The 22,788-nt window shown below is 26.7% G+C and overlaps 3 protein-coding genes across 5 annotated transcripts; all 3 read right to left on the bottom strand.

Moving 5' to 3' along the window:
* Positions 1-263: 263 nt before the first annotated feature.
* Positions 264-2,468, bottom strand: LOC114939224 (putative DENN domain-containing protein 10 B). The gene is made up of 5 exons (XM_029313483.2): positions 2,041-2,468; positions 1,695-1,891; positions 1,167-1,598; positions 786-903; positions 264-700 (listed from the first exon to the last, which is right to left on the bottom strand). Exons 1-5 carry the CDS (start codon positions 2,078-2,080, stop codon positions 429-431), a joined length of 1,059 nt encoding a protein of 352 aa, XP_029169316.1. The 5' UTR covers positions 2,081-2,468; the 3' UTR covers positions 264-428.
* A 409-nt stretch (positions 2,469-2,877) lies between these two features.
* On the bottom strand, positions 2,878-10,418 carry LOC114939220 (beta-alanyl-bioamine nonribosomal peptide synthetase ebony-like). Of its 3 annotated transcripts, XM_085483923.1 has the most exons (13): positions 10,271-10,418; positions 9,385-9,660; positions 8,662-8,817; positions 7,868-8,094; positions 7,404-7,466; positions 6,478-6,688; positions 6,066-6,233; positions 5,765-5,961; positions 5,098-5,293; positions 4,046-4,409; positions 3,861-3,954; positions 3,504-3,707; positions 2,878-3,052 (listed from the first exon to the last, which is right to left on the bottom strand). In XM_085483923.1, the coding sequence occupies exons 1-13, from the start codon at positions 10,401-10,403 to the stop codon at positions 2,912-2,914; spliced, it is 2,430 nt and encodes an 809-aa protein (XP_085340049.1). In that variant the 5' UTR covers positions 10,404-10,418; the 3' UTR covers positions 2,878-2,911. The 3 variants fall into 3 exon arrangements, with proteins under 3 accessions (XP_085340049.1, XP_029169303.1, XP_085340050.1); XM_029313470.2 differs by having other exon boundaries at positions 3,504-3,954; XM_085483924.1 differs by lacking the exon at positions 2,878-3,052 and having other exon boundaries at positions 3,569-3,700.
* Positions 10,419-11,698: 1,280 nt separating this feature from the next.
* LOC114939219 (beta-alanyl-bioamine nonribosomal peptide synthetase ebony-like) lies at positions 11,699-22,418 on the bottom strand. Its single transcript, XM_029313469.2, has 13 exons — positions 21,967-22,418; positions 19,414-19,594; positions 18,717-18,992; positions 17,773-17,928; positions 16,979-17,205; positions 16,516-16,578; positions 15,590-15,800; positions 15,178-15,345; positions 14,877-15,073; positions 14,210-14,405; positions 13,157-13,520; positions 12,615-13,065; positions 11,699-12,115 (listed from the first exon to the last, which is right to left on the bottom strand). Exons 2-13 carry the CDS (start codon positions 19,544-19,546, stop codon positions 11,975-11,977), a joined length of 2,583 nt encoding a protein of 860 aa, XP_029169302.1. The 5' UTR covers positions 19,547-19,594; positions 21,967-22,418; the 3' UTR covers positions 11,699-11,974.
* Positions 22,419-22,788: the final 370 nt, after the last annotated feature.

Here is a 22,788-nt window from a genome sequence, read left to right as displayed (position 1 = left end):
CATTTTTGAAGCAAATGTGTATATAATATACATACTTTTTGAATATTTAGCATAAAAACAGGATTTAATATAATGAAATATTAAATTCTAATATAATCAATTATTAAGATTTATTCTTATATCATTCTTGAGTTTATATATAAATATTTCTCTCTCAGATCTTGCTTTATATATTTTTTAAAAACAATAATATAATATAATAATGAAAACTAACACAATATTAATAAGACAGAGTAAGACATTGAGAAGTAATGAATATGGAATTTAATAGTAATAAGTGTATTATTTTGATGAAATATTCTTTACATTTTAATATAAAATTAAAGCGTAAAAAACAGATATTAATGTGCATATAACACATCTTATATTTTACTCTTATTATTCACTGCGCCTTAACATTTACAGATTTTGATTTATATATTATATTATCATAGCATAAAAAGATTTTCAGCAATAGCTAAATTAATAAGAAAACTTTCTACAGCCGGTGCTAAGTTTTTCTCTCTAAATATCTCGATAGAAATCATCTTTCTGCCATCTGGAGCTTGAACTGTTGCTAATGAGGTTAATTGATTTAAAAGGTCTTGTGTTTTATCACTTATCTCAGAAATAATTTGTGCTTCTGTGTAGTTTTGATTTTCGCTTAGTTGAACCATAAATAAAGCTATTTCCTTGTGAGTTTTTGTCATTGTAAGACTTTCTAAAATAAGCATAAATTTTATTAGAAAATATTAATTTTATTTATTTAAAATTAATAAAAATAATTTTTGTTGTTATTTTATTACCTTTTGCATGCGGTGCTACAGTAATTTCTCGAGCAGGAATGTTTACGAGTAAGTCATATAGGTCTGTTCTTGATGATATTGAACTATTGCTGCAGCCTGCCACATAGTGCGAATATCTCTATATGTAACAATAACAATATTTATATAGCAATACAAATAATACATATTAATATATACTATCAATTAATATTAAATTGCAAAAATTAATACTATTAAATAATAATTATAATAATAATATAATTACAATATAACAACAACAATAAGTAACAATAATATATTGATTCACATAGTCCATTTTAAATAGTGAAACTGTCTACTTTTTATCTAAAATTTGGTAATATTAAAAAAGATATAATCTTTTATAGGATACATAGGATATACCTTTAATTCAATCAACTCGTCGTTTACTAAATCAATCCAGGGAAAGAGATTATCAGTAACTTTTCTATGTTTCATTAATGCAGGAAATGTTCTTATCCATTTAAGAAGTTGCTCTAAGCTGTGATGGTATATAATAATCTTTTTTTTCAATAAGAGAGCAGTATATATCAAAATTGTTTCTAATTCAAATGATTTAATCAGTTCTTTGACGTTAGTACTAGCTGCAAATCGATGAGTATTAAAATCATCAGAAACAAATGTTCCATTCTCCTGTGTTGAACAGGATCCTTTTGTGAATACAGAAAGATATAGTTGTAGAATCTCTGTTGGTTTTCCTGTTTTGCAATACATCTTGCTAAGAACTCGTGAAAGCACTTCATATTTTTGTGGATTAAAATCTTTTGCAAAAAGAACCAATGCAAACTGTTTTACCTGAAATAATTACGAAAAATTAGAAGATATGAAAATTCTTGAATATATAATAAAATACGTTTTTATATAAAGATAGAAATGCATATAGATAATTACCCTTGGTAATTTATCGGAGTCAAATACTTCGCTGCAATGTATATAAAACCAATCATGGCCATGTCTCGCACACACAAATACATGTGGAGAACTATGTTCTAATTTCATATTGCATTTTCTTATGACTACAGTCTTCTGAGATTCTGTTACTGCAGGATATGACCATGTCCACAAGATATCTCCATTACAGTCTTTCTCTAAAAATTTTATTCAGGATTAAACATAATCAACAATATAAAATATTTGATATTTTATATAAAAATATTTGATACTGCACATGAAAATAGTTCAGTTATATATTTGTATTCTTATTTAATATTTCTATTTATAGAAAACGATACTATACCTATTATACTACAAGAAAGTAAATCTGTTAATGGTGCCATTTATGGATTCTTTTTAATAAGTAACGTGACAATGATAACACACTATTAAAAACAATATATTAAAATAATCATTATTTTCTGTGCTTTTATATGTAAAATTATTATATTATTATATATTCTTTTAATAATACATTCTAGATTTGCATTATTATAAATATCAATTTAATAGTAAATTATGGAAGCATGTTAATTATTGCTTTATTGTACACAATATTTTTTAAGGGTATTTTTAACGCGAAAAATTTATTTAATACGTATATCACACGCAAACAAAAATTGAGGTTATGCTTAAATAGTCGGCACTTTCTGTCAGCTGCAGTCAGCTGTAGGAAATAGAAGGGAGAACGGAGAACAGGAAATCTGCACACGTATATGTACAACACTTCCTGAATTTAATGTTTTTATAAAATGAGATAGAAGACAGCAGAAGTATATTAATATGAATTATATTGTATTTATAGCATGCATTTTTTAAGCAAAATATAAAATATAGATTTTTTATAATAAAGTGTCAAATTAATATGTAATAAACATAATACAGTTAATTTGCACTTATATGAGCTTATTGTAGGAAATATATTTGTTTGCTGTTAATATTTAAAAAATAACAAAAAGTGTGATATGAAAGAATAGAAAGATTTTAAAGCTATATCATTAATTTTAAAGCTTTAAAGTTAATTTTAAAGTTTTAAAGTTAATTTTAAAGCTTTAAAGTTAATTTTAAAGTTTTAAGGCTTTATTATCAATAATTTTATAAATGTGTCGATAAAAGATTGCAGAAATAATGCTTACACTACTCCGTACTAATATTTTTATTTATAAAATGTAGTTTTAATTAAACATTTTAAATGAGCAAATTGCCACTTGACTGTCGGGAGCCTTTTCAAATGGTTTACTTCCATCAGGCGCTTCGTATCGATTCACTTGATATACCGACATTGTGTCATACTCGTATACATCCGTGCCAAGTTGCTGCATAAAGTTCACATAAGAATAAATATAAATTAATAATTCTCTGAGTCATGATTTATATATTTATATAATACATGTACTTTCTACATTATTTATTTAAAGCCCACTTTAAACGTAAAAAGATTCGGAAATTTTACTTCTAATTTTATGTTAATGACAGAATCTTTAACTTTTATATTATGATTTACTTATAATTTCTATAATTCGTTACAAAATTTGGCACTGTAAATCCGATTTACAGTTTTGTAGTGTAATATAGAAAAAGTTATGAAAAGTAAAATATATATTGAAATACACAATTATTAAATTAAAAGATATGGTACTTTATACATACTTATTAAAAGATATGATAGATCAAATTATAAATAAAATTGTCTTGAATTTTATCGCGAATTACACATTGTTTAATGTGGGCTCAAATACGTTATCAAGGAATTGGATTTATCGTTACCTGAGTGAAAGGGCTGGTATTTGTAGTAAAAATTCCAACATATTCTTTTCGTAGAGCTAGTTGGATAGTGTAATCTTCCATCTGTCTCATCACTAATACATTTTCTGCGAAATTTAAATCGCTGCATGTCGCCATCATAATATTGTGAATAATTTTGCCCTTGCCTTTTGGTAATTTGGTATCTCTAATCGGTCCCTCTAAATACTCGAGGAAATCGAATATAATCATTAAGTTAGAGCTCAACATTAAATCAGGTTTATCCCAGAGATCAAAATTAATGTTAACTCCGATTGTTTTGTCACTATGTCTTGATTTAATCACGAAACTCAAGTCCTTCTTTACGAGAAAATCCCATACCTTTTCCATCAATTCTCGATAATCTGTTCTCTTTAAATTCGGTATTAACCATTGCTCCAAATCGGCTTTCGTATAAAAGCTCTCTGTGATTATTCTAAGAATTTAAAAATATATTTATTGGTGTATACAAAACAATGTGTTATAGATATATATGAATTGATAACCGAATTTGGAATGATACTTACTCGATCGCGTCTTCTTTGTGACAATCGTTTAATGATTCAAAAATATACGATTCCTGATCGATTTTTTCCATCAGGGGTTTCTCTTCAGAAGATATGAGTTGCATGCGGTTTATTACTTCGGCCAGATCTTTTGCTTTGATAAAATCCGTGATACCAATTTGATAACCTTGGTCTCTTAATTTGGTCACGGTGTAAATGGAATTTAAGGAATTTCCACCAAGCTCGTAGAAATTCGCATGCGGGGTTACTTGCGTCCGACTATTTCGTCCGATTACGGATGCGACAGTCGGAAAAAGAACTCGAGCTTTTTTAAGATCTTGATCTGACACATCGCTGTAATCGCAATTCATAGTACCGTTGTCTTCTGTGGAATAGAATTTTTCAAACTTAATATGCGTCAGTTAATAATAGATCTTTTGCTTTAATGAATGAGTCAGTTTTAGAAGGAATTTTTTAAATTTATTCAGTTAAAGAAAGATGATTTATCATGTCTCAATTCTTTTTTAATTTTTGAAAATAGGAATTATAACTAAAACATATTGTAATTTTGTTTTATACTTTCTTAAAAAAATATTTTTATTTTAATGTAAGAATGATCAAATGATATCATTTAATTGCTTGATAAGAGATAAGATATTAGAAAATTAATTTTTTTATTATTTACATTCTCTGTAGAGTTATTGCAATTATATTAGAAACAATTAAAAAGATTATTTTAATCTCTTATGAGAAATATGAGGTGGCACTAATAGGTGATAGCAATAACAAGAAATAGAAAATATAAAAAATCTTGAAACCGGTTTTCAATATATTAGTAATATGATATGATAGACTCTTAACTACCTTGTAATAACTCTTAATTATCTTGTAATATCTCTATTTTTTCATATATAAAAATTTAATTAATTCTAAATACGTTTTTGTGATTAATACATTAATTAATGTATTAATAAGCGAATTAATTATTTATAACGTGAATCTTTGAGAAACTATATATGTGGTATTTTGCTTGACAAAATGATATAAAATCATTGATCATTAATTTGACGTACCATTATTAGGATAAGATAATTCATATTGCTTCAGCAATGTTTGTCGATCCGTTTTTCCGTTGATTAAAAGAGGTATGTGATCAATAACAAAAATTTGCGGTAACATGTATGGTGGTAATGTTCTTTGGAGGAAACTTTCAATCTCCGAGTTAGATAAAGTCGTGCCATCAGTTAAGGTTACAAAAGCTATTAGAGTCTAAAAGGAAATGTAAAATATAAAATTTAAAATTAGGAAATTATCTAGTTTTTTTTTTAATTGGACAATGCACATCTTTAAAATATTGCAAAAGTCGCTCATATGCAAAAAAACCTTTAAATTGCATAAACTATACTATACTATTTCGGAAAAGTAATACTTCTAAAGTATCTACATTTAATTAAGGAAGTTTTTGTAAAATTGTCTGCAAATAAAAATATTTAAAATTATATATAAAATATTTAAGAATTAAATAAAATTATTTAAAATTATATTTAAGAAATTTTAAGAACATAAAATTAATTTGTAATTATATTAATATTAAACGACCAGAAAATGTTTAATGTTTAGATATTTGTTGTGTATGTATAAACCTTAGAAGAGAATTTTATTTCGAAAATAATAAGAAAAAAGTTTTATAGTATTTTATTTTATCTTACTACATTCACACACACACACATACATATTTACCTGTGATAGTTCACCAGGCTTATAACATAGAACCACGACCTTATTGATACCAGGTATCCTAACAATTATTTTTTCGACTTCTGTAAGATCGACACGATGACCTCTAACTTTGATTTGCGAATCCACTCGTCCCTCGTAAATTAACAAATCTTTGACAATTTTAGCGTAGTCGCCCGTACGAAAGATCTTTGGATATTCTGCACACAAATTAATATATAGTTGTTTGAAATGGAGCAAAGTAAACTTTTCGAATTTAATAGATCAATATTCGATATTATATTACGTTATTTTATTTTTTTACCTGGATCGATAGCGTGAGGATTGTCCAAAAATTTACGTGTGTCTCGTTCGCATAGATAACCCGCAGCAAGATTTCTTCCTGCCACAATTAGCTCACCAACTTCTCCCTGAGGAATCAATCGCATGTCCTTATTTACAAGATAAATTATGCAATTATCGATAGGCCTTCCTGCAACAAAGGTGCGTCAAATGATATAGATGTTGTGTCTATGCCAATTTCTTATAATTCATTTTTTTTTTATTAGCTATACTGGCTTTGATGACTAATTAACGGTTTATAGGACTCGAGATGTTATCAATAAGCTATCAATTCGCTACTATCATTACCTCTTCATTAATTTATTATAATTAATAACGTATATTAATTTTTGAGTTATATTTGACATAAGAATTCAGATAAATATTATCCTTACCAATTGGCACTTTCTCCATTCCTTGTAATTGCGTGCGTTTGTTCAAAAGGTAATACGTGACGTCACCCATGATTTCTGTGCTGCCGTAGAAATTAGCTAATATTTTATCCTTATTGCTAAACGTAGCAAAAAATTGATCGGCCAACGCAACCGACAAAGTTTCTCCTGAGCAAATCCAAAGTCTCAAGCGATCGAGAACGTTGTCAATATTCTACGCAGATGACAATAGATTATTTTTGCTTATATTAATTTTATAGTTACATATATTAATTTATTATATGGGTGGGAAATATAGATAATTAAATCACTGATAAAAAAAATTTTTTAGTGACTTTGAACCATTCATGCAAAACAATGATCGATAATTGTATAATTGTTGCTAATTAGAATAATTAGTTTAATCTGATGTATTTAATACTACGTGATTAATACGTGCATTTTTACTCTCTTATGGGAAAATTTCTCTTTTAATTTTGATGATTTTATCACAGAATTAAAAATTACCGATTTATAAACGCATTTTAGTTCAACTATTTTATTTCAGGCATACACATTCTGTTTAAATGTGACTATCGCCATTAAAGTTGTTGAACACATATTTCTGAATTAAAAATGTCTTGTTGAAATGCCAAGAGTACAAGGTTATTCGAAGTTTTCACTAGCCTTTAAGAGGAAAAGCGATACGTTCGCTGCACATTCTACATTTTTGTGATTATACTTATTACTATGATTACCTTCATTAGTTATTAAAGATTCTATTTATTATAATAGTCAAGGGTCAAACAAAAAGTGCAGTATTAATCTTTATCTAGTTGTCGTACAACGTTGCGTTAAGTCAAGATTGTAATTCTCAGAAATTTACGTAATAATGGCAAGTTTCTCTATCTTATAAAAAAATAATGCATAGAATATAGTTGTATACTTACTCGTAAACTCAAATACATGAGCAGCGAATGCAGCAACGATGGCACAAGGACTAAGCGTTGTATCTGGATGATTTTAATTTTTCATAAATTATACGACGCGTACAACATAATTTACGCATACATATTTAAGAAATGTCAAAAAGATATAAATAATTGTGTAAGATTTTAAGTGGTGTATGATTGAACATAGATTTTCTCGATTAATATAATTTCTGAACTTAGAGTAAAAGTTAATTATCTACTAATTATATAAATATATTAGAATTATTGCCATTAAATCAATTTTCTATATAACAATATTTTAAAATAAACTAAACATTTAATTAACTATTACACTAAAAAAAGCTATTGATTTTAAATAAATATTTATTTTAATAATAACACTAACATTTGTTCGAAACTAATATATATAATATTAATTTGACGTGAAAAAATATTTATTTTATTGAAGTTTTGAAAGTTACCTGATGTTTCTCTAAGAGTGGTACGAATTTTTCCGGATCTTTTGTCACACTTTTCGGTACAATTACTAGTGTGCGGCCTTGTAGAAGAGGTCCCCAAATCTCCGGAACACTATCGACGAATGTGAGAGCGGTCTTGAAGACGCATCGTTTTTCGTCGTCGGTATACGGAAGCTCTCTCCATTGCCATTTTAGACGATTCAGTAAAGTAGCATGTGGTATAAGCACACCTTTAAATAGATAATTTGATAAATAATATCACATGTACAATATACAATTAGACGTTATTTCGCAGATTTTATTTCATGCAAGCTTAAAAGTTATAGTGGCATTCTTGATCATGTGTAATTTTTTTGCAATTGAATTAGAATTGATATTTTTGCAACAGAGATAATGTTCAATGACAGTTTTTTAATTTGCCATATATTATAATACTATAAAACTACTACTATTAACGTTTTAAGGACACTCATAAATCAATGTGCGATGGAAAAACAATTATACATCTTTTATGACTTACAAAAGATAACTAGTGCATTGAGAAAAAAAAGTTATTAACTTAATTAAATTGATCAACTAATTTTTATTTTGTTAATTGAACATATAGAAGTATTTAAATGAAGTACAACATGTTAAATCTAATATAACGTGTTTTGACTTAAATATTTTATATATATTTATTTAACGAATAAATTAGTCGGGCAATTTAGTTAAATTAACAACTTTTTTTTCTTGTCAGTGTGGTGTTAATACTTATTTTTTTACATCGTGTATTGTATAATTAATATGAAGGTTACCTTTTGGAATTCCCGTACTTCCGGAAGTATAAAGAACGATGGCGAGTTGATTCGAACACTTTTTAAATTTTAGTACATCTTCTTGTTCTTCTGCAGCTTCTTTTAGAAGTTGTTCATAAGTCACGAACAAGGCACCCTCATAAATTGACAAATCCGCTAAAAACGGAATCGTATATTTATTTTAATTTTATGCAATATAAAATCTTGCAGAAATGATTCTTACTATTCTATTTGAAATTATATATGTATATTAAGTCGGAATTAAACACAAAAACTATCTATAGTTCGGAATTGAACTCAAATATTTGTTGATTGAAACATTTTTTCAATTTTAATGCATTTTTTTGTTTTTCTTTAATTTCTTTCAGAAGTTGTTCGTACGTCACGACCGATGTTATTTCATAAATTGACAAACCTGCTAAAAGTGAAAGGATTGCGTAATATAACTACTAGGTAAAAAATAATGCAAAATATCTTTAAATAAACAAGATATAAGCTATATTTTAGTAATTCAATAAATTGATGATATTGAAATAATTTGATAATAATATGAAAGTAATATACATTAATATTAAATAAAATAAAAATCATTTTTTATTATTGTTTTTAAAACTATATCATATTTTTATTAAAGAAAAAAAATTCTCAACATTTTAATAATTCTCAACATATTAATAATAATATATATGTAGAATTTTTATGATATAAAAAATTGACATTTACCTCCTTCTTCGATTAATACTATCAATGGTTGTGCTTCTTCGAGAATATGTTTTATCCTGATCATCGGAAATTCCGCGTCCAAAGGTAGATAGGCCATTCCTGCTTTGAGTATACTAAGTAATGCAATTAGGAGGCGATGTGACGTTTTCATGTACACAGCCACTAATGATTGAGAAGTAGTCTCGAATTTTTCGTATTTTTGCAAGGTTCGTGCAAATTGATTGGTGATGTTATCTAATTCTTTAAAGCACAGCATGTATTCCTGGTTTGCATCATCTGTATGAAATTTTTAATTTCAATATTGTACATAAAAGTTTTTGGACACGATTACTTTCGCATTATTACTGATATTAAATATTTATAATTAAACAGTCAAATTAATTTTACATATATTATTATTATTATAATGTATCCACAGGTAGTTGGTGGATAAATGATGTTAGTCGCAAAATAATAATTAGTTAGAATTATTTACACATATACATACAATCACACACATAAACACTATATTTTATATATTTATATATATATATATATATATATATATATATATATATAAACTCTTTAATAATATTATTTCAATTTAAATTGCACAAAAAATAAATTGATGAGTAAATAATAAAATTGTTTTTATCATAAATAAGTTTTAACTTTTATAAAAATATCAATGGCCCTATTAATATTCTGACTGATGTAGTTATATATGTATATATATATATAATATATATATATTGTATATATATATATATATACACAAATTTATTAATGAGTAATGTTAGTAGCTAATTAAAAATAATACTGTTAATTAGAAAAAATATTTTTGTTAATTTTTTGGGAATCATGGTTAGGGATAACTTCCGTTTTTTCGAGAAGCAAGAAATCTTACCTTCGTAATATATCGCGGTTTTACTTGGCTGAGCCATTGCTGCGCAACTGAACCATTCGTGAATTAAATATTTCTCTTTGTTTCTACTTATCTGTCGACCCTTTAAGATGGATTGCTGTTGTAAAGTACACATTTTCAAATTGTCGAAGCAGTTGTATTACTTTATACTATACGATTTGCAAAGAACTAAAATTTAGTTTAAAGTAAAAATTAAGAAACGTACATTTATAAATGCATAAAGCTTCTATGGAAAAAGGGAAATAATGTTTCTTGAGATATCTTTTGTTCAAAGATAATTTTAAAAACCTCACTTATATATAATTTTAAAGATAAGTTTAAAGACTTCACTTATATACCTACATATCGCTTATATACATATAATTTGGAAGATAATTTTACAAATGTCAATTATTTTTAAATTTATTTTATATTATTTGTGAATAATTTTAAAGATTTTTGACATCAATTTTTTGATCGAATATTAAATTCTTTATTTTATATGTATATAGATGCAAATATTTACATTTATTTTACAACAATTTTTCGTAAGAAATTTCTCACGAGTGCAAAGGTAAAATATTGAAATATTTAGAGAGAAAAATTTAGTACCGGCTGTAGAAAGTTTTCTTAATAATTTAGCTATTATATTGAAAATCTCTTTATGTTATAATAATATAATACATAAATCGAAATCTTTATATGTTAAAGCAGTTAAGTTAATGAATAATAAGAATAAAATATAAATTATATGTATATTTATATCTTGCTTGCGACTGTTACGTCAATCGTTACGTAACATTCTCTCGCGAGATTAGGCAGAGCCGCTCACAGAAATTTAGCGGATCTTGGGCTCTCACTAAGTTTTCAATTACTGAAGGACGAGGAGAGACCCGAGAAATTCGCAAAAAAGTTTGTCAACGAAGCTGTCGATAGGCTTCGAAACCCAGCGATGTTATAGCGACGGCTTAGGGCCGGTCCACAGCTCAACATCGTGTGTATAAAAGACACGCAAATAATTATCATTAATTTTCATTTTCTAAGATTTAAATTTAAAATATTAGTATTGATTAATTAAAATTAATATATAATATTATATGAATAATTATTTAATATATGGATGTGATAAAAAGAATAATAGCTACAAAAATAAACATAACGAACATAGATTGCTTTAAGATTTACATTGATATACCACATAATAAAGTACTTCGTGAACACATCTTTTACAAGAGATTTTCTACTTAATTTTAATAAATTTAAAATTACCATGTATTATGTAGTTTTTTAAAGTGATTTCCTTTATCAATATCGCTGTGCCTTTAATGATTTGCCTACGAGCAAAATTTATTTTTAAATTATTGAAATCTTGTATCCGTTTTATAGCACAGGTTTTAAGCAAAATAGGAAAGAAGAAGAATTCTCAGTAAGTAAATATTGAATTAAGAAAAACATTTATACAACTATATAATATTTAGATTAATAAACAATAACAAATAATAACTTGTTAAGTTATTATATTATTGTGTGCAGTACATTGTTGCTGTTAAATATTTATCGAAAATAACAAAAAGCGATGATTGAATGGAAAGATGTAAAACTTATCATAATGGATTATTAACCATCATATGAATGTGTCGATAAAAGATTGCAGAAAAATGATGCTTACACTACTTGGTACTAATATTTTTATTTATAAATGTCGTTTTAATTGATTCTTTTGAATGAGCAAATTGCCACTTGACTGTCGGGAGCTTTTTCAAATGGTTTACTTCCATTAGGCGCCTCGTACCGATTTACTTGATATACCAACATTGTGTCATACTCGTACACATCCGTGCCAAGTTGCTGCATAAAGTTTACATAAGAATAAATATAAATTAATAATTCTCTGAGTCATGATTATATATATATGTATATATATATATATATATATATATATATATATATATATATATATTATAATACATACTTTCTACATTAATTATTTAAAGCCCACTTTAAATGCGAAAAGATTCGGAAATTTTACTTCTAATAATTTTATGTTAATAACAGAATTTTTAACTTTTATATTATGATTTACTCGTAATTTTCTATAATTTGTTACAAAATTTGGCACTGTAAATTCGATTTATAATTTTGTAGCATAATATAAAAAAAGTTATAAAAAATAAAATATATATTGAAATACACAATTATTAATATAAAAGATATGGTACTTTATACATACTTATTAAAAGATATGATAGATCAAATTATAAATATAATTGTCTTGAATTTTATCGCGAATTACAGATTGTTTAATGTGACCTCAAATACGTTATCAAGGAATTGGATTTATCGTTACCTGAGTGAGAGGGCTGGTATTTGTAGTAAAAATTCCAACATATTCTTTTCGTAGAGCTAGTTGGATAGTGTAATCTTCCATCTGTCTCATCACTAATACATTTTCTGCGAAATTTAAATCGCTGCATGTCGCCATCATAATATTGTGAATAATTTTGCCCTTGCCTTTTGGTAATTTGGTATCTCTAATCGGTCCCTCTAAATACTCGAGGAAATCGAATATAATCATTAAGTTAGAGCTCAACATTAAATCAGGTTCATCCCAGAGATCAAAATTAATGTTAACTCCGATTGTTTTGTCACTATGTCTTGATTTAATCACGAAACTCAAGTCCTTCTTTACGAGAAAATCCCATACCTTTTCCATCAATTCTCGATAATCTGTTCTCTTTAAATTCGGTATTAACCATTGCTCCAAATCGGCTTTCGTATAAAAGCTCTCTGTGATTATTCTAAGAATTTAAAAATATATTTATTGGTGTATACAAAACAATGTGTTATAGATATATATGAATTGATAACCGAATTTGGAATGATACTTACTCGATTGCGTCTTCTTTGTGACAATCGTTTAATGATTCAAAAATATACGATTCCTGATCGATTTTTTCCATCAGGGGTTTCTCTTCAGAAGATATGAGTTGCATGCGGTTTATTACTTCGGCCAGATCTTTTGCTTTGATAAAATCCGTGATACCAATTTGATAACCTTGGTCTCTTAATTTGGTCACGGTGTAAATGGAATTTAAGGAATTTCCACCAAGCTCGTAGAAATTCGCATGCGGGGTTACTTGCGTCCGACTATTTCGTCCGATTACGGATGCGACAGTCGGAAAAAGAACTCGAGCTTTTTTAAGATCTTGATCTGACACATCGCTGTAATCGCAATTCATAGTACCGTTGTCTTCTGTGGAATAGAATTTTTCAAACTTAATATGCGTCAGTTAATAATAGATCTTTTGCTTTAATGAATGAGTCAGTTTTAGAAGGAATTTTTTAAATTTATTCAGTTAAAGAAAGATGATTTATCATGTCTCAATTCTTTTTTAATTTTTGAAAATAGGAATTATAACTAAAACATATTGTAATTTTGTTTTATACTTTCTTAAAAAAATATTTTTATTTTAATGTAAGAATGATCAAATGATATCATTTAATTGCTTGATAAGAGATAAGATATTAGAAAATTAATTTTTTTATTATTTACATTCTCTGTAGAGTTATTGCAAATTATATTAGAAACAATTAAAAAGATTATTTTAATCTCTTATGAGAAATATGAGGTGGCACTAATAGGTGATAGCAATAACAAGAAATAGAAAATATAAAAAATCTTGAAACCGGTTTTCAATATATTAGTAATATGATATGATAGACTCTTAACTACCTTGTAATAACTCTTAATTATCTTGTAATATCTCTATTTTTTCATATATAAAAATTTAATTAATTCTAAATACGTTTTTGTGATTAATACATTAATTAATGTATTAATAAGCGAATTAATTATTTATAACGTGAATCTTTGAGAAACTATATATGTGGTATTTTGCTTGACAAAATGATATAAAATCATTGATCATTAATTTGACGTACCATTATTAGGATAAGATAATTCATATTGCTTCAGCAATGTTTGTCGATCCGTTTTTCCGTTGATTAAAAGAGGTATGTGATCAATAACAAAAATTTGCGGTAACATGTATGGTGGTAATGTTCTTTGGAGGAAACTTTCAATCTCCGAGTTAGATAAAGTCGTGCCATCAGTTAAGGTTACAAAAGCTATTAGAGTCTAAAAGGAAATGTAAAATATAAAATTTAAAATTAGGAAATTATCTAGTTTTTTTTTTAATTGGACAATGCACATCTTTAAAATATTGCAAAAGTCGCTCATATGCAAAAAAACCTTTAAATTGCATAAACTATACTATACTATTTCGGAAAAGTAATACTTCTAAAGTATCTACATTTAATTAAGGAAGTTTTTGTAAAATTGTCTGCAAATAAAAATATTTAAAATTATATATAAAATATTTAAGAATTAAATAAAATTATTTAAAATTATATTTAAGAAATTTTAAGAACATAAAATTAATTTGTAATTATATTAATATTAAACGACCAGAAAATGTTTAATGTTTAGATATTTGTTGTGTATGTATAAACCTTAGAAGAGAATTTTATTTCGAAAATAATAAGAAAAAAGTTTTATAGTATTTTATTTTATCTTACTACATTCACACACACACACATACATATTTACCTGTGATAGTTCACCAGGCTTATAACATAGAACCACGACCTTATTGATACCAGGTATCCTAACAATTATTTTTTCGACTTCTGTAAGATCGACACGATGACCTCTAACTTTGATTTGCGAATCCACTCGTCCCTCGTAAATTAACAAATCTTTGACAATTTTAGCGTAGTCGCCCGTACGAAAGATCTTTGGATATTCTGCACACAAATTAATATATAGTTGTTTGAAATGGAGCAAAGTAAACTTTTCGAATTTAATAGATCAATATTCGATATTATATTACGTTATTTTATTTTTTTACCTGGATCGATAGCGTGAGGATTGTCCAAAAATTTACGTGTGTCTCGTTCGCATAGATAACCCGCAGCAAGATTTCTTCCTGCCACAATTAGCTCACCAACTTCTCCCTGAGGAATCAATCGCATGTCCTTATTTACAAGATAAATTATGCAATTATCGATAGGCCTTCCTGCAACAAAGGTGCGTCAAATGATATAGATGTTGTGTCTATGCCAATTTCTTATAATTCATTTTTTTTTTATTAGCTATACTGGCTTTGATGACTAATTAACGGTTTATAGGACTCGAGATGTTATCAATAAGCTATCAATTCGCTACTATCATTACCTCTTCATTAATTTATTATAATTAATAACGTATATTAATTTTTGAGTTATATTTGACATAAGAATTCAGATAAATATTATCCTTACCAATTGGCACTTTCTCCATTCCTTGTAATTGCGTGCGTTTGTTCAAAAGGTAATACGTGACGTCACCCATGATTTCTGTGCTGCCGTAGAAATTAGCTAATATTTTATCCTTATTGCTAAACGTAGCAAAAAATTGATCGGCCAACGCAACCGACAAAGTTTCTCCTGAGCAAATCCAAAGTCTCAAGCGATCGAGAACGTTGTCAATATTCTACGCAGATGACAATAGATTATTTTTGCTTATATTAATTTTATAGTTACATATATTAATTTATTATATGGGTGGGAAATATAGATAATTAAATCACTGATAAAAAAAATTTTTTAGTGACTTTGAACCATTCATGCAAAACAATGATCGATAATTGTATAATTGTTGCTAATTAGAATAATTAGTTTAATCTGATGTATTTAATACTACGTGATTAATACGTGCATTTTTACTCTCTTATGGGAAAATTTCTCTTTTAATTTTGATGATTTTATCACAGAATTAAAAATTACCGATTTATAAACGCATTTTAGTTCAACTATTTTATTTCAGGCATACACATTCTGTTTAAATGTGACTATCGCCATTAAAGTTGTTGAACACATATTTCTGAATTAAAAATGTCTTGTTGAAATGCCAAGAGTACAAGGTTATTCGAAGTTTTCACTAGCCTTTAAGAGGAAAAGCGATACGTTCGCTGCACATTCTACATTTTTGTGATTATACTTATTACTATGATTACCTTCATTAGTTATTAAAGATTCTATTTATTATAATAGTCAAGGGTCAAACAAAAAGTGCAGTATTAATCTTTATCTAGTTGTCGTACAACGTTGCGTTAAGTCAAGATTGTAATTCTCAGAAATTTACGTAATAATGGCAAGTTTCTCTATCTTATAAAAAAATAATGCATAGAATATAGTTGTATACTTACTCGTAAACTCAAATACATGAGCAGCGAATGCAGTAACGATGGCACAAGGACTAAGCGTTGTATCTGGATGATTTTAATTTTTCATAAATTATACGACGCGTACGACATAATTTACGCATACATATTTAAGAAATGTCAAAAAGATATAAATAATTGTGTAAGATTTTAAATGGTGTATGATTGAACATAGATTTTCTCGATTAGTATAATTTCTGAACTTAGAGTAAAAGTTAATTATCTACTAATTATATAAATATATTAGAATTATTGTCATTAAATCAATTTTCTATATAACTATATTTTAAAATAAACTAAACATTTAATTAACTATTACAATAAAAAAGCTATTAATTTTAAATAAATATTTATTTTAATAATAACACTAACATTTGTTCGAAACTAATATAAATAATATTGATTTGACGTGAAAAAATACTTATTTTATTGAAGTTTTGAAAGTTACCTGATGTTTCTCTAAGAGTGGTACGAATTTTTCCGGATCTTTTGTCACACTTTTCGATACAATTACTAGTGTGCGGCCTTGTAGAAGAGGTCCCCAAATCTCTGGAACACTATCGACGAATGTGAGAGCGGTCTTGAAGACGCATCGTTTTTCGTCGTCGGTATACGGAAGCTCTCTCCATTGCCATTTTAAACGATTCAGTAAAGTAGCATGTGGTATAAGCACACCTTTAAATAGATAATTTGATAAATAATATCACATGTACAATATACAATTAGACGTTATTTCGCAGATTTTATTTCATGCAAGCTTAAAAGTTATAGTGGCATTCTTGATCATGTGTAATTTTTTTGCAATTGAATTAGAATTGATATTTTTGCAACAGAGATAATGTTCAATGACAGTTTTTTAATTTGCCATATATTATAATACTATAAAACTACTACTATTAACGTTTTAAGGACACTCATAAATCAATGTGCGATGGAAAAACAATTATACATCTTTTATGACTTACAAAAGATAACTAGTGCATTGAGAAAAAAAAGTTATTAACTTAATTAAATTGATCAACTAATTTTTATTTTGTTAATTGAACATATAGAAGTATTTAAATGAAGTACAACATGTTAAATCTAATATAACGTGTTTTGACTTAAATATTTTATATATATTTATTTAACGAAATAATTAGTTGAACAATTTAGTCAAATTAACAACTTTTTTTTCTTGTCAGTGTGGTGTTAATACTTATTTTTTTACATCGCGTATTGTATAATTAATATGAAGGTTACCTTTTGGAATTCCCGTACTTCCGGAAGTATAAAGAACGATGGCGAGTTGATTCGAACACTTTTTAAATTTTAGTACGTCTTCTTGTTCTTCTGCAGCTTCTTTTAGAAGTTGTTCATAAGTCACGAACAAGGCACCTTCATAATTTGACAAATCCGCTAAAAACGGAATCGTATATTTATTTTAATTTTATGCAATATAAAATCTTGCAGAAATGATTCTTACTATTCTATTTGAAATTATATATGTATATTAAGTCGGAATTAAACACAAAAACTATCTATAGATCGGAATTGAATTCAAATAAGTCTTTTCATGTGTAATTATACGAAATATATCCATATTTCTTGGAAATTATATTTTGAAATGATATTATTATATTATATATTTTCGAAGTAATCATGTAAATATATGATTTTGCGCAAGAAAATTACATAACATAATTACAAGGTAAAAAATAATTGCTATGTAAATATATCACATTTGTTATGCATTGCATGCTCAATTTATTCGTGAATGAATAATATTGATTTTGATTAATGTAATCTTGATAATTTGTTGTAATAACGTGATGTAAAAATATTTTTAAATGAACAAGATTATGAGATATATTTAGTAATTTACTTGATAATAATGAATACAATTTATTGATAATAATGCAAAATTAATACACAGTTATATTAAATAAAACAAAAATATTTTGTATTGTTTTTCGGAACCACATTTTTATTTAAAATATTCTCAACATTTTTTATCTCATTTTTAGTTTCCATATTTAAAGATATGTTATTATTGAATTAAACCAAAAAATATATTGTTTTTTTTTTTAATTTATATTATATAGATATATATAATCTATGAGACAAAAAATAATCGCTTACTCCTTTTAATATTAATATTAATATTTATGTAGAACTTTTATGATATAAAAAAAAGTGACATTTACCTCCTTCTTCGATCAATATTATCAATGGTTGTGCTTCTTCGAGAATGTGTTTTATCCTGGACATCGGAAATTCCGCGTCCAAAGGTAGATAGGCCATTCCTGCCTTGAGTATACTAAGTAATGCAATTGGAAGACGATGTGACGTTTTCATGCAGACAGCCACTAATGATTGGGAAGTTGTCTCGAATTTTTCATATTTTTGCAAGGCTCGTGCGAACTGATTGGTGATGTTATCTAATTCTTTGAAGGATAGCACGTATTCCTGGTTAGCATCATCTGTAGGAAATTTTTAGTTTCAATGTTTATACATAATTCCTTTGACACGATGTTTGTGTTATTACTGATATTATTTCATATTTATAATTGGACAGTCAAATTAATATTGCATTTATTATTATTACTACAATTCATTCCCAAGTAATTGGTGTCAATTGCAATCAAATTATTTGCAATCAACTTATGAATAAATAGTAACATTGTTTTTATCACAAAAAAGCTTTGACTTTTGCAGAAATATAACTCCATTATCAATTTTATGGATTTATTTATAGATATATGAATGGATAATGTTAATTTCATTGCTAGCTAACAATAATTCTGGTAATTAGAAAAAATCTTTTTAAAATCTTTTTAAAATCTTTTTATAGAATCATGATTTAATGAAGATAATTCTAATCTTTTTAAAAAAAAATCTTACCTTCGTAATATAGCGCGGTTTGACTCGGATGAGTCGTTGCTGCGCGACTGAATAATTCGTGAACTAAATCTTTCTCTTTGTGTTTTCCTATCTGTTGACCTTTTAAGATGGATTGCTGCTGCAAAGTACCCATTTTCAAATGTTCGAAGCAGCTATATTGCTCCGTATGGTTAGCAAAGAGCTAAAATTTAATTTAGAATAAAAATTATTAAGTATGCATTTATAAATGTATATTGATGCTTTTGAGGAGAAAGGAAAAATAAAGTTTGCTTGATATATTTTCCTTTTAAATTGATTTGAAATTTTAGATATATTAATTTTTTTATTGCGTATTAAATTCTTTATTCTACATAGAAGGAAAAATTTACATTTATTATTTCCAAAAATCTTTCAAAATTCCTCACGTGTGCAGTGATAAAAAATATAAATTGCCTAAATTGTTTCTAAATATAAAAGGATTTGTTTTTTAATTGGAATAGTAAATATTAGTTGTACTATAATTGTCTTGCTCAAAAAATAACATATTACAGATTTGTTATTATAGATTGCAATTTTAATTTAGCCTCGAAATTTAAGAATGTGATATGCATATACAATTTTTGTTTCGATATCTCTAATATGATATAAATAACTATTTCGAAAAATTAAGTTAATAATTTATAATTGTTAATCATTTAAATAATAGTATTAATTTCGATTTGATAAATCTAATTTTGTTCAATAATTATTGTGCAGTAATCCTCGGAATGATGTGCAAGAATATAATAATGATTTCAATTATCTGAGGAATGTTAATGTTAAAACTATTTGATCGATTTACACCATTAAATTTTACATTTTACGTGTAATCAATTAGTGATACTATAAAATTAATTGAACAATTAAAATTCGTATAAAAACGATTACGATATGTATTGCAAGATAAATATTAATGCGGTTAAAAAACTAGTATAAAAACGGCTTATTTGTATTCTGAAAAATCTCGAAGCATAAATGCTACTACGGCATTAAAGCACATATTGGAAAACTTCACATGAGATGCCCGTTTCTGAGGAACTATATCGTGATAATAGCGTTACTGCCGGAACAGAAAAAAAGAAATCGTCGGAATTCTCGCCTTGAATCGCCGAGAGAAGGGAAAAATTCACATTCAGAGGAAGGTTGTTCACGCACACTATTGTGCGTACAAAGTTACGCGTACGGTACTAATGTTGCTTCTTGCATATAAATTATATATTTAACGCTGTAAATGATACGAGTATTAAATTAGATTTAATTAGATATAAAACGCATAAAACAGCGAACCATTTAATTATAATATTCAATTATCATCATAATACGAGATAGGTATCATTTGAATACTTTGAGATTTATCAGTAATTAACAATCTTGACAAATTATTTACATGACGTATTGTCATCACAATAACATTATTGAATTTAAATAATTTTAATGAAATGCAAAATGTGTGTGTGTGACTAAGTACCGTTAGGGATAAGTGTATATAATGTTTAATGAATAATATATAGCGATTGTGATCAATAACCGAATCGATCATTATGTAAGCATATGAAAATGGCAAGTTGTTTTTTTTATCATCACAAATATTAGTTACTCAAGCGCATTGTCTCGCTCTAATAACAGTAAGATTTAAATAAGCATGTGTTTACGTAATTGCAAATCTTTGAAAGAAATATATTAGGAACTGCCAATGAAACTTTTATTGGAAACAGAAAATAAATTATTTCTAAAACGCAGCAATTCTCATTATAGCATTTTTAATACATTAAATTATGATAATGTTCTATTTGTTTTGCAAGTTTCAAAGTAACTATAAATTATGCTTTATAATGTTGCCCTTTAAAACATGACCAAAAATTTATCCGATAAATTTACATATATATAATATATACATATCATATGTGTATAAATTAGAAACATTTTATTTTAAGCAAAGGTATTTAGGATTTTTTAGAATTTATTTTTATTTTCTAAACTATATCTCTTATAATGAGATGTCATTAACATTCTTTTCTCTTATAATGAGATGACATTAATATTTAATTATATTAAGATACTATTTTAATATAATGGCATATATGGAAATAAAATATGAACACTTAAAATATTTCTTTTTTCCTTCCTTTTTATAAAACTAGACAACACAAGCGCGCGCGAAGCGCATTTAAAAAATTGATATATATATATATATATATATATATATATATATATATAATCTATATTCAGTTTTATACTTATTTAATGTATACATTTATCCCCTTCCTTTCCCGTAAAGGATCGATCTACATTTATAAATTATTATATACGCAATAAAATTGTCATATTTATTAATTACACAATATAATTTTGTGAACATAATTAAATATAAAAAAATTTGTATGTGTTTATTTTACATATTTTTTAAATTTTATTTAAATATGACTTTAATATCTATGACTTATAAATAGTTATTTTTTAGTTTAACAAATGATACATCACAACAAATAGTCTAGTCTAGAATGCCGCACTGTGTTTATCTTGACATTCACTCACCTTGTCACTTCCTTTTTTCCACTTTCTGTTTAATTCCGGCGATGAATTGAGTGAAGGATTAAAACTGCGTCGTCACACTGCCGCAACGATTGTCGAAATACGATGATTCTAGCAGGTGTACTTTCACTTATATATATATATATAGGCACATATACTCTGCTTTTCCTTTCGTCGACTGAACACTGGCATTCCACTTAGATATTTACCACGAAGACACACGTTTCTCGTTAACTCTTCTTGTTTTGCTTTTTCTCCTCTAGTTCCTTTTTTTTCTCGCTCGATTTCTTCCTTTCCGGTTATTCCGGTTATTAATCGTTATTCCAGTTATTTCTGATCTTTTTTTTTGTAAAACAGCTAAGGTAACTTTGTGCGACGCATAAGTTATTCAGCGTGATCGTAGTTTGATCTCTGGCAGACTACTGACCAAGAGAGAATGCCTCCTCCGATTGATATGACATGTACTCTTATATAGAACCGGCTATGAGGACTCTGAATTGTTAGTTATCCCCCTCTTCTGGAATCATCGACCACGTCAGCGCGAGCATGGTCTAAATTTTTCGCCAAATATATTCGGAGAAATTCATTTTAAAAGTACCATTTACTTACATTCCCCAAGTATGGTCAGTTTGAAGATCAATTATTTCAAAATATATGATTACGTCTTTTTTGAACTTTTACTGTATCTAACTCTTCGTATCTAGTTTTTTATTTTATTATAATATAATATATAGAATAATATAATAAAAATTACAAAATAAAAGTTTCTTACTTTATTCTTTTATGTAAATGTAAAAAATTTATTATTTTTGTATTACAGTAATT

This window comes from Nylanderia fulva, unplaced genomic scaffold (genome assembly GCF_048542155.1).
Source record: "Nylanderia fulva isolate GAGA-0341 unplaced genomic scaffold, ASM4854215v1 Scaffold28, whole genome shotgun sequence".
Lineage (NCBI taxonomy): Eukaryota > Metazoa > Arthropoda > Insecta > Hymenoptera > Formicidae > Nylanderia > Nylanderia fulva.
Note: the sequence above shows the minus strand (reverse complement) of the source record. Positions and strands in the feature narration are given on the sequence as shown.